Source organism: Pinus tabuliformis, chromosome 1_1 (genome assembly GCF_031772625.1).
Source record: "Pinus tabuliformis cultivar Carrire ecotype Pingquan chromosome 1_1, CPIR1, whole genome shotgun sequence".
In the NCBI taxonomy this organism is placed as follows: domain Eukaryota; kingdom Viridiplantae; phylum Streptophyta; class Pinopsida; order Pinales; family Pinaceae; genus Pinus; species Pinus tabuliformis.
In genome coordinates this window covers 879,958,236-879,970,440 of record NC_142297.1, presented here as the reverse complement: position 1 = coordinate 879,970,440, position 12,205 = coordinate 879,958,236, and the positions used below count along the sequence as shown (strand labels likewise).

The following is a 12,205-nucleotide window of genomic DNA, read 5'->3' as shown; positions in this document are numbered from 1 at the left end:
TATTATTATTGTGCATATATTGGCAACGTATTTACAATATTAGGCTTCCCAACCTCACAACCTATAGAGGTATATACCCTCAGGCACATCGGCCCCTAAACATACATAGCATATTCACATCAGCTACATGCCCCAAAATAACCCTCGAATCACTAGCTTAAATATCATATGTACATGGTGCTTATATCACACCAGTGAGGTAGGGGTTTTACAATTACACATCTTTCTCATGCTAGAAAGTGAAAAGAAAAAAAACTTTATCTTTACTTTCGATTGCTTTATTTCTCTATATAAAGTTAATATAATTCTATGTTAGTTAATATGAAAATTGATATATTTTATTTGCAGTTGAGAGTGAATAATTTTATTTCTTGATATTTTTTAATTATCATATTTTTGTTATATATATATATATATATATATATATATATATATATATATATATATATGTATATGTATATGTATATGTATATGTATATGTATATGTATATGTATATGTATATGTATATGTATATATATATATATATATATATATGTATGTATATATATATATATAGATATATATGTATATATATATATATATATATATATATATGTATATATATATATATACATATATATATATATATATATATATATATATATATTTCCTCTAGGAAAAATCGTAATTTTTGTTAATAAATTGATGAAAATTACATATTGTATGGTTCATAGATATCAAGACACTGTTGCGATAGTGTCATTTACTGCGATGCAGATATATATTCATGCACATACAAAGCTATTATAATTTTGAAAGTCAACCAAAATACTACTAGATATATGTGGACAAATATTCTGCTGGTGTCCCTAATTAGCCAAAATACCGTAGGTATCAGTGATCATCAATGTCTGTGTAGAAGTATCTGCTGATCATCGATGAAGGTTCTATGATAATATTGATAATGATCGGAGCCATTGACCTCTGATACCCGCCAAGTGCCAAATGCCTCCTATGCGCCTTCTTTAGATAGCTGATCTTCCATGTGGTTCCACTCCCTGTAAATGTGGAGACAAGATACAACATCAAAATGTGGTTTGAGCAATAGCACCTCAGCCAATAAACTTCTAAGAGTGTGTGTGTGGCATGTGTATTATAGATTGAACCAATCGACCAACACATTGGAGTCACCGAACACTTGGAGATAATTGCAATTTTTCTCAAGAGCGAATAACAATAAATGGTTTAGGTTGTGTCACTTTGCAGAGTTGTTTGTCCCCTGACCCAGTCCAACTTTTATTTTGAAGTGATGAGTTTGTGAGAGATAAAGGATCATGCCTCCACCACAATGACCTTGTTGTGAGGATCCTTCAAAATAAGCCCATGGTGTGGACTAGTCAATTTATTCCATGGCAATAGTATGAGGGGCAAATGGATTTGGATATTCAGGCAGGAGGGAGTAGATTGCAGTGATCTATGTGGTTGTTCTATCTGGGGAGAAGGGAATGCCTTGAAACATTCAATGTTTTTTTCCAATCCAAACTCCCCAGCAAGCAAGCAACGATATATCTCATTATTTATGAGAGGTGGACTCATTTGACCAAGATTCTCAAGCCGGGGAGATATTTTCGCCATGCCAATTTGTAGATATGTTTATTCCATGTTTCATGGAATTCCAAATTTGCTTTGTGACCTAACAGTGGAGAAAAATATGTTCTATAGATTCCTCTAATTCTCTACACAAAGCACACTAGGTGGGTCCATGATAAGATCGGTGTTTCAGATTTTCACTGGTGGGAAGTTTGTTTTCTAGTATGCACCAAAACAAAAATATGCATTTTGCTGGCCCTTTTAATTTCCAAAGTTGTTTCCACCACCAACAGATATCATGCAGTTCCTTTGATGCAATTTTATACATGTATCCAAATTTTGGAGTGTATAATCCAAGTTTTGAAGGGGCCCATACTAATTCATCCTCACTGTCTATTAATCGAATGTTGGTGGATGATAAAACCCTAGTGTAGTTGGCCCAATTATCGTGCCAATGTAATGGGAGTTGTAGCTTCGCAATAGTGAGCTAATGCTGTCCCAAAATGTCGGATTTCTTTGGATCCCCAATCTGATGTAAATATTTAATCCCAAGAGATATGAGATGGGAGATTAGCTCCGAAGGAAGAATATGGTTGTCTCCACATCTAGACCAAGGGTTGACACCAATCCCGACTTGATTCCCAGATCTAATGTGCCAAGCCAGACCAGGCGCGATGATAGGGAAGGACTTTAAGATGACTTTCCAGATGGTAGATATATTTGAACAGTGTTTGTTTGGTAGTCGAAACTAGTATGAAATTGTTAGAGGGTATATATATTTATGCTAAACCAAGTTGGTCAATAAACTGTGAGTAGTGAGCAACCACCATCCTACTTCGGATGTCAGAGCTTGGGAGAAGGAGTAGATATCTTTTAAGCCCCAGCCTCCCCAGGATTTGGGAAAGGAAATTTTGTCCCATCTGACCCATGCAAAGGTACGCCCTTCTTGTTTCCCATGCCAGAGGTATCCACAACATGAATTCTAAATAATATTGAGTATTCCTTTAGGGATCCATGAGAGAGACATCCAAACAATAGGAGTGGCTTTAATGATATATTTTATCAGTACCAAATTTCCAACTCTAGGCAACCACTTGTGACACCAAGATTTGATTATCTTTTCAATTTCGGCCACAAACCACATCCAGTCTTCCTTCAAGTAATCATTTGGCTTCAGCCGGAAACCCAAATATCTTATCCCCTCCTCTAGGGGCACAACTTGGGAAGGAAAGAAATGACGAGCATGTGTAATTTCTAATTCCGAACATTTACAACATGTAATAGTAGATTTATGCAGATTTGGGGACATACCTATAGCAGTGTTATGAAACCAGCTCACTAAAAGATAGAAAAGATAGATCAATGACTTAGTAATAAACCTCTTCAAGGGGGCAACCTCCTTTACATTACACAAATGAACAATTATTCAATGATTCAAATGACACAACCTCCTTTCTATATACAGGAGTCTAAGTGGTCACAATATAATCAGAGCCAACATAACAATAATAATGTAAGGGCACCACAATAACAATAGTGGGCTTCTATGGGGCACAACAATAACAATAAGGGGGTTACACTAATAACAATGAGGGAATAATGGGCTTCTATGGGGCACAACAATAACAATAAGGGGGATACACTAATAACAATGTGGGAATACACTAGTATTATAGGGACCTAACATGCCCCTCTCCTTCAAAAAAAGTGTTGTCCTCAATGCTTGAGTAGTTATGGATGCTTTTGTATAAAATTATCATCCTCCCATGTGGAATCTTCCGCGGGTAAGTTCTTCCACTTGATGAGATACTATGAAATTGATCGATTTCGTAACTGTCGAGTTCTTGTTTCCATGACTTCTTCAGGTTCCAATATGATTTTTCCTTCCTCGTCAAGTTTTGACAATATTGTTTGAACTCGAAGCTTTTCACCTATAACCTTCTTTAAGCATGAAACATGGAAAACTGGGTGCACTTTGGAAGATGTAGGAAGCTCCAATTTGTATAACATAGTTCCAAATTTTTGCAACGCCTTATAAGGACCATAATACTTTGGTGATAATTTATTATCTTTCTTAGCTTGTTTGAGGGACATTTGTTTGTATGGTTGTAGCTATAAAAATACCCATTCGTTTACATGAAAACTTCTTTCACTGTGATGTTGATCTGCGTGTTGTTTCATTCTATTCTGCGCCAAAGTGAGGTTATCCTTTAAGAGTTAGAGAACTTGTTGTTGATGCTCTATGTGGTCTTCCACTATTTGAACCTTGGAATTTTCTCTTAAAGATGACATGAGGGATGGTGGATGATATCCATATAGTGCCATAAATGGGGTCATTTTTACTGGAGTATGGAAGGAAGTGTTATACCACCATTTAACTAGAGGTAACCATTTGACCCATTATGTTTGTTTATCAGATAAAAAGCAACAAAGATATCCTTCCAAACATTTGTTTACTATCTCAGTTTGCCTATGTGATTGAGGATGATAAGATGAGCTATGAGCTAATTGAGTACCGAGAAAAGAAAATAATTCCGTCCAAAAATTTCGAGTTAAAATAGGATCTTTGTTGCTTACAGTAATCTTTGGGTTCCCATGTAGCTTTTGAATGTTTCCATAAATGAAGTAGCAAATGTACTAGCTTTAAATGGGTGAGATAATGCACAAAAATGTGCATACTTGGTAAGTCTATCAACTACCAACATGATGACACTCTTTCCTTCGGACTTGGGTAAACCTATGACAAAATCCATTGAAACCTCCTCCCAATGTTGACTTGGAATGGATAAAGGTTGTAACAGACCCGAGGTCTTAATTGTCTCAACTTTATTTTGTTGGAAAGAAAAGCATTCTGCCACAAACGTTTGAATATCGGCTTTAAGGCCATCCCAAAAGAAATCCTTCTTAATCCAGTGGTAAGTTTTTTAAAATCCCGAGTTCCCTCTTAAGGGAGAGGTGTGCAATTCCAGAAGAATATTTTGTTTGAGTTGGGAATTATTACAAAGGTATAAGCAATCTTTGTACCATAATGCATCATTTTTCTAGCTAAATGTATCAGATGTACTAGGATCTTGTTGCAACTTTTGAATGAGTTCCCACACATATTCATCATTCTTCCATTCATCCCTTGCTTTGGTTATCCAATCTGGTTGGATAATAAAAATGGCACAAAGAAATGCTTCCACATCCTCATCCTTTCTTGAGAGTGCATCTGCAACAACATTTTGATTCCCTTTTTTGTAGATGATTTCAAAGTCATAACCCAACATTGTTGTGACCCATTTTTTCTCTTCCTCTGAAGATAATATTTGTTCTAAAAAGTATTTAAGACTATCATGATCTGTTTTTACTTTGAAGTGCCTTCCCATTAGGTAAGGTCGCCATTTCTTAATTTCATGTAGTATTGCCAACATTTCCTTATCATAAATAGCTTTATGTAAATACTTTCTTTTGATTGGACGATCAAAAGCAATGGGTCTTCCTTCTTGCATTAAAACAACACCAATTCCATTTCCTGAGGCATCACATTCCACAATAAAGGTTTTTATGAAGTCTGGTGTAGCTAAGACCAGTGCTTGGAACATTGCCTCTTTAAGATGCTCAAAGGCCTTAGTTGCTTATGGAGACTAAGAAAATGCATCTTTCTTCAGTAATGTTGTTAGAGGTGTTGCTATTCTCCCATAATTCTTAACAAACTTGCGATAATACCTTGACAACCCGAGGAAATCCTCACAGATGCTTTATGGATGTGGGGATTTTACATTCCTTAATGGATTTAATTTTGTTAGGGTCTACCTTAACACCCTCATGAGATACAATCTGACCCAAATATTCCACCTCTTATACTCAAAAGAAACATTTGGAGGTTTTCGCATATAATTGCTTCTCCCTTAATAGCTTGAGCACCTTGTCAATATGTTGAACATGATCCTTCCAAGACTTTTTTTAGATTAATATATCATCAAAAAGTACTAACAAAAATTTTCTAAGGAAGGGTTTGAAAATGGAATTCATCAAACCTTGAAATGTAGAAGGTGCATTGGTAAAGCCAAAAGGCATGACCAAAAATTCATAATGACCTTCATGAGTTCTAAATGTTGTCTTCGGAACGTCTTCAGTCTTCATTCTTATTTGATGATATCCTGAACAAAGATCCAATTTTGTGAATTAAATTGATACATGCAATTCATCCAATAATTAACCAATGACAAGAATGGGAAATTTATCTTTAATAGTGAGCTTGTTGAGTTCCCTATAATCTAGACACATGCGCCATGATCCATCCTTCTTGTGCACCAATACTACTGGAGCATAGAAAGAACTTTGACTAGGTTTAATTATACCCACCTCTAGCATTTTTGCAACTATATGTTCAATTTCACTCTTTTGGGCATAGGGATATCTGTAAGGCCTGATGTTTGGCGGAATACTCCCTGGAATCAAATGAATAGCATGATCATGATCACGAATATGTGGGAGGCTTTTGGGAGTCTCAAATACCTTGGAATGACTGTCCAAGACTTTTTGGAGGTCTGGACAAATAGATGATTTCGATGTTTGAACCTCTAGAGAACATAATTGTGTAATTACGCCCTGCTGGTTTTTCTTTAAAGCTTTGTCATTCTATTAGAGTTGATTATCTTTCCTGGTTTCCCTGCAATACCCCTTAATTGAACTTCCTTTCCTTCCCAAAAGAATTTCAAGAAAAGTTCTTGAAAATTAAAAGTTATCGTACCCAAAGATTGTAACCATTGGACTCCTAATACAACATCAGCACCACCCATTGGAATGGAAAGCATTGGACTATTCAATACATAATATCCCATAGATAGCTTGATATTATGACACTTTCCAGAGCAATTTATGGTTCCTCCATTTGCAACCATCACTTGACACTTTGGTGTTAGATGTAGGAAGCAATTTAATTCCTTTTCTATCTTACAATGAATAAAATTATGGGTACTACCTGATTCAATCAACAATATTACCTTTTCCTTATTTATATGTCCTTCTATATTAAGAGTTTGAGGTGTGGTAATTCTTGCCAATGCATTACAAGATATGGTTGGATTCATTTCTTCTTTCTATGGGGTTGATTCTTGGTGTATATCATCCTATTTTGATGTTTCTTGTTTATTTTCTTCCTCCTCTTCACAATCTATGTAGAATAATTTCTTCTTAGCACACTTATGACCTTTAGTGTATTTTCTATCACAACTGTAACAAAGGCCTTTTGCTCTTTTTTCCTCCAATTGTTGTGGTGTCAACCTTGTAGGTTGTGGAATACTAGGACCAACAAAACTTCCATCTTTATAGTTTTGATTGGTAGGCTTCCTTGTGGCCATAATTTTGCTTTCAACTTTTCTTTTCACCCTGAATGCCTTCTCCAAGGAATTAGGTTCCCAAAGGTGAACCTCATGTTGGATGTTATATTTTAAAGTCCCTATGAAGATATCAATCGTATGCTTCTCTGGAATATCAGTTACCCTAATATTCAATTTTTGGAAGTCTTCAATGTTCTCTACCATTGAAGCCTTTTGTTTGAGATTTATCAATTGGCTAAAGAAGGTGTTGCTATTTGTATCTTCATAATATGCTATCATTTATTTCGTAAAACCTGACCAAGTGACAAGTGGTTTACGAGAACAAAGCTATATATACCATACAAATTGATTGGGTTCTAAATATAAAGATGTAATACGTAACTTTTGTGAGGGTTTCACATCTTGTAGATTAAAATATTGCTCCATCTGAATTATTCAAGTTACTAGATCCTTGCTATCAAACTTCCTCATCAATATCTTTGGAACGTGGTGGTTCCTAAACCCCACATGGGAGTCTCTAAATCATGATTGATATTTCTTTTGTCTTCATCATGATTTTCATGGATTTCCTTGTCACCAATGAGACACATTTTTGGAAAACTTTCTTTCAATCCTTATACCTTGGCATTCATCATTGCTTCCATGTCTGATTTTAAACCATCATTCAAAACTACCATGTCCCTTTTTATACCATGTATCTTATCATTCTTCATGGCTTCCAATTCATTTTTTGTTACTTTTTGCGAGAGCGAAATTTGTTGCATTTGGTCTTGCAATTTTGATATATCATGTTGCATTTCTTCCTCTTCTTCATGTGTCATAGTGGAGCTTGCGGGTTTCTTACTAGGTGTTTCCATTTACTTTCTCTGGGGCATCAATTAATGATAATTATGTTTCACTATGCCCTTTTGAATCACTTCAAACTAAATTTTCAAACGAAACTTATGAACTTTTTTTAAAAAGATTACACACTTTTTTTTTGTTTTGCTTCGTAGGAGCTCGATATTGAATCTGTTGTATCTATACAATTTCAGATCTCCAAGGTCTTCAATTTCGTACTATGGTATCCCTATGAAACCTCTTTCTAGCCCCACAGGGCTGATGAAGATTGGGGTCTTCAAGAAAGAGTTAGGCCAAATATCCCTCACTGACTTGATTATAGACTTCTTTAGTAGAGAAGACTTGTACGAAGTTCCATGTATCACTGTTTCCACCCTTAGACCCGAAAATGCTACACCAAAAACTACAGTCTGTCATCTTTCTTTAACTTCTCATGAAATGTCAATCTGATACTCAAAGAAAAATTTATGATGACTTTCCCAAGGTCCCCTGTTTGGGATGTAATTCAGGATCCTGCAAAAACCCTAACTTCCTCAAATCATATCTCTGAAAATATAGTGAGACAAGCGTTGAAATTAGGACCTGATGTTTAGAGCAATTTCAGCTTAAATGGGTTTTTTTTAGCTTCTGAAACTTCATAGAGAAAATGTTATAGTGAAACTTCCACAATGACCCGTTTGGAGCAGCGAAACCCTAGAATCCAAAGCTCTGATACCAAATGTTATGAAATCAACTCACAAAAAGATAGAAAATATAGATCAACGACTTAGAAATAAACATCTTCAAGGGGGAAACCTACTTCACATTACACAAATGAAAAATTCTTTAATGATTCAAATGACACAACCTCGTTTCTATATATATGAGTCTAAGGGGTCATAATATAATCAGAGTCGACATAACAATAATAATGTAAGGGTACCACAATAACAATATTGGGCTTCTATGGGGCAAAACAATAACAATAAGGGGGCTACACTAATAAAAACATGGGAATACACTAGTGTTATAGGGAAATAACAAGCAATGCAGAAAATTTGGAGGATCGATTGGAATTGGTTGATGTCACTATGAGTACCATCCAAGAAGATTAGGACATCATCAAAAAACAAAAGGTGTGAGAGGATTGTAGTGTTCCTAATTCAAATGCCTTTCAGAGTGCATTGAGAGATTGATCTATGGATTATTCTACTCAACCCTTCAACAATGATTAAGACTAGTAGGGGAGATAGCAGGAAACCCTGTATGAGTCCTCTTTCAACATGGAAGTAATGTGATGCAACACGACTGATTAATACTACAAAAGTGGCAGATGTGATACAATACACGATCCACTTGATAAAGGAGTTGTGAAATACCATATGGGAGATTCAATCTGATATAGAGCCAACTAATTCTGTCAAAAGATTTGGAGAGATCAATTTTGAGGATCATGTGCTTTAATAACATGTTTTTGATGTTGTGAAGCCCTTCTTGTGCGATGTCAATGACTTCATGGATTTGTTGGTCTTCAATAAAAGTGAATTTCTCCAAGGATATATGGCGGGAGAAAATAGGGTGGAGCCTGGTGGCGATTATTTTGGAAATGATCTTATAGATGATGTTGCAAAGGGAGATCAGCTGATAGTCATTGAAGGAGGATGGGGAGTCAGGTTTTGGTATCAGCGCTATGAAGGTAGCAATGAAAGCATGGTAACTTTGGCTTGAAGTGTGAAATTTTTCAACAACGTTTAGAAGATCATGTCCGATAAGTTCATAAAAATTGAGGAAGAATTCAATAGTTCATCCATCAAGTCCTAGACTCTTATCCTTTTTAAACCAATGTAGAATTGATTCCAATTTCGTAGATGTTATAGGAAGTTGTAGATCTGCATTTCTTATTCCAAGGCAAAACCTAGAAAGGCCTACGTTGTTTGCATGATTTCTCCCAGAGAGGTGTAACGAGGGGTCGTAAACAGGGACTTGAAGTGTTGTACACCCAGTCTGGCTAAGTCCTTAAAATTTGAAGTAGAGTTACTAGCATCATCTTTGAGAGACTAGATGGTATTGTAAGCACGCCTAACCTTTGCGAATTGGTGAACAAATTTAGTGTTATCATCCCCAACCTATAACCAAATAGATCTATTCTTTAATCTCCATGTTTATTCCCTAGCTTCTAGCAGTTATATCTTCTCTATCTCTAGTTGGATTAGGTGGAGCTTGGATTCATGTGTTTGATATCCCCCCCCAAGGTTGTTCCAACTTTTCAAGTTCAGATTCAATCGATTTTAGGGCTTCCTCATCTCTATGTTATTTCCCTTTGAGACATGTGAGGGTTTTCCTTTTAATGTTGCATAGGTTCTCATTGAATTGTGAGGTTAACAACTTATTTTCTGTAAGATCACACTTCCTCCTGTTGTCATTCAAAATACTTTGAAATTCCTCCTCCTTAAGCCATGTTGTATTGAAATTGAATGAGGCTCTAGTCTTGTCGAGTTGTCCACCCAACTAGAGGTATATGGGATGGTGACCCGATTTTCCTTCCAAGCCGATCCATTGCTTGAACCATGAGAGGTGTTCTAGAAGGGATTCCTTGATCAGAAAACGATCTATTCTTCAAGCAATGGCATCCTCTCCAACACGTCGGTTTCTCTAAGTTGGAAGGAGATTTTCCATGTCAATGTCAATGAGATTATGCGAGTCAATAAGTCATAGGAATAAATGTGATAAGGATTCCTCCTAAGAATGATGGCCCCAAAATTCTGCCCTACCCATGGAGAAGTTCAAATCACCTCCAATGATGAGGTTGTCTGAGGTCATGAAGGGTTGATTCATTAGTGTATTCCAAAAGATAGCATGGTTGTGACATGGCCCATATATGTTAATAATTCTGAGTGGTACCCCAAGTTCCTCAAAGAAAATATCAGCAGCAAGGTAGTTGGGATGACCCCATATATTGGATAATTTCATAGTCCTGGTGTTGAATCCGAGAGCGATACCCCCAAAACGACATTGCTCACTAATGGCATGAAATATCCAACCCTTAAATAATGCAAACAATATATTTTCTACCTCCAGGAAGGTTCCCAATGTTTCTTGAAGAAAGATGATATCAAGACAGTATGACAGAATCACTTGTTTTAGGGATATCTTTTTAGAGGGGCTAGCTAACCCTTGGTAATTGAAAGATAGACACTTCATGGGGGAACTGAAGATGGGGCATGGGCTCCTCTAAGGACCCCTTCAAGAGATAGTTGACAACCATCAACAATGTCCAGACTAGCTTGGTTCATAGCCTTTGAGATATGAGACTTTCATCCATGGGAAATTTTGGGTAGTTTAGATGGGGATAGAGGGCCCAATCTAGTGTCGTGGCTGGAGAGGAAAAATGGCCTGGTGGATAAATGAGTTGGGGATCAGAGAAAATAATGATTTCCCATACTAAAAGAGGAGGAGGAATCACCCTTTGATGGAAGGGTAGGGGAGGGAATCAAGCATAACACAAGGAGGGATATCGCTGGATAGGTTAAAGTCATCAAATGAATTGTCAGTGAGAGAGTGCTTAGAAAAGAGAGAGAGGATACAATAGGAACAACCAAATATGAAATAAGGAAAGAAGTATGAGGAGGGGTAAGGGATGAAATATCAAAAGGAGCCGAAGAAGGAGACAGATGAGGCCTCTATGCTGCCCTTGATCTTTACCTCCCATCCATGGTAGGTTGAGGAGCCTCCCTGGCTGTCGAGCCTACATGTGTAGTAGGGGTATGATGAGTCGGGATGTGAGGTTCCGATGTAGGGGCTGATGAAGGAGGAGGATCACTTGATTCTTACTACCTCTGAAGAAGCAAAAGATATTTGTACAAATGTCCAACCTAATGATACTGACGACATCGAAAGGGAACTCCCTCATAATCCAGAATTTAGTTTCTGACAAAGCCCTTGTAGTGTAGAATCATGTTCTCCACAATAACCTCCCTGGTATCCATTTAAACTAATATGCACACATAGGTCAGCCAACCAGATTCCAATTAAGTTTTGTCATGTTCCAAATATTGTCCAAGATAGTCCTTGATCAATCAAAATACATCCTCGGTCCATAATTGCAGTGGAAATCCTGACAAATGGACCCATATGGGGCCAACACCCAATTGTTCATGCTGTAGATCGAACAAAGGAGACCATCACTTTGGTAATACAGGGTCCATTTCAATATTCCATAAGTGAGTAAGGACCAATCTAACATGTTCATCCTGTGTGAAATGGAGTGCAAACCAACCCTTCTCCATAGTACGAACTGAGGGAAGGGGACAAATCACAATTCCCTAGATTTCCTGAGCCCATTTGTGAATCTGTGCAGCTGAGTAGTTTTGACCTTGGACCTTACCAACCAAAACCCTACCTTCTGTATCCATGATATCATCCAATCTGATGCCCTTCCAAATAACCAATGCCTGGTTTTTATCCTTTACTTTGGGGCATTTGGTCTTCTTGG

At 36.8% G+C, this 12,205-nt stretch overlaps 1 protein-coding gene across 1 annotated transcript in view; it reads right to left on the bottom strand.

Moving 5' to 3' along the window:
• Window positions 1-874: 874 nt before the first annotated feature.
• Window positions 875-12,205, bottom strand: part of LOC149217154 (uncharacterized) — a 44,279-nt gene continuing 32,948 nt past the window's right edge. Inside the window, exon 3 of the mRNA XM_089390145.1 lies at window positions 875-1,038. Within this exon, the coding sequence (XP_089246271.1) occupies window positions 875-1,038 (164 nt within the window). The remainder of the gene's footprint in view (window positions 1,039-12,205) is intronic.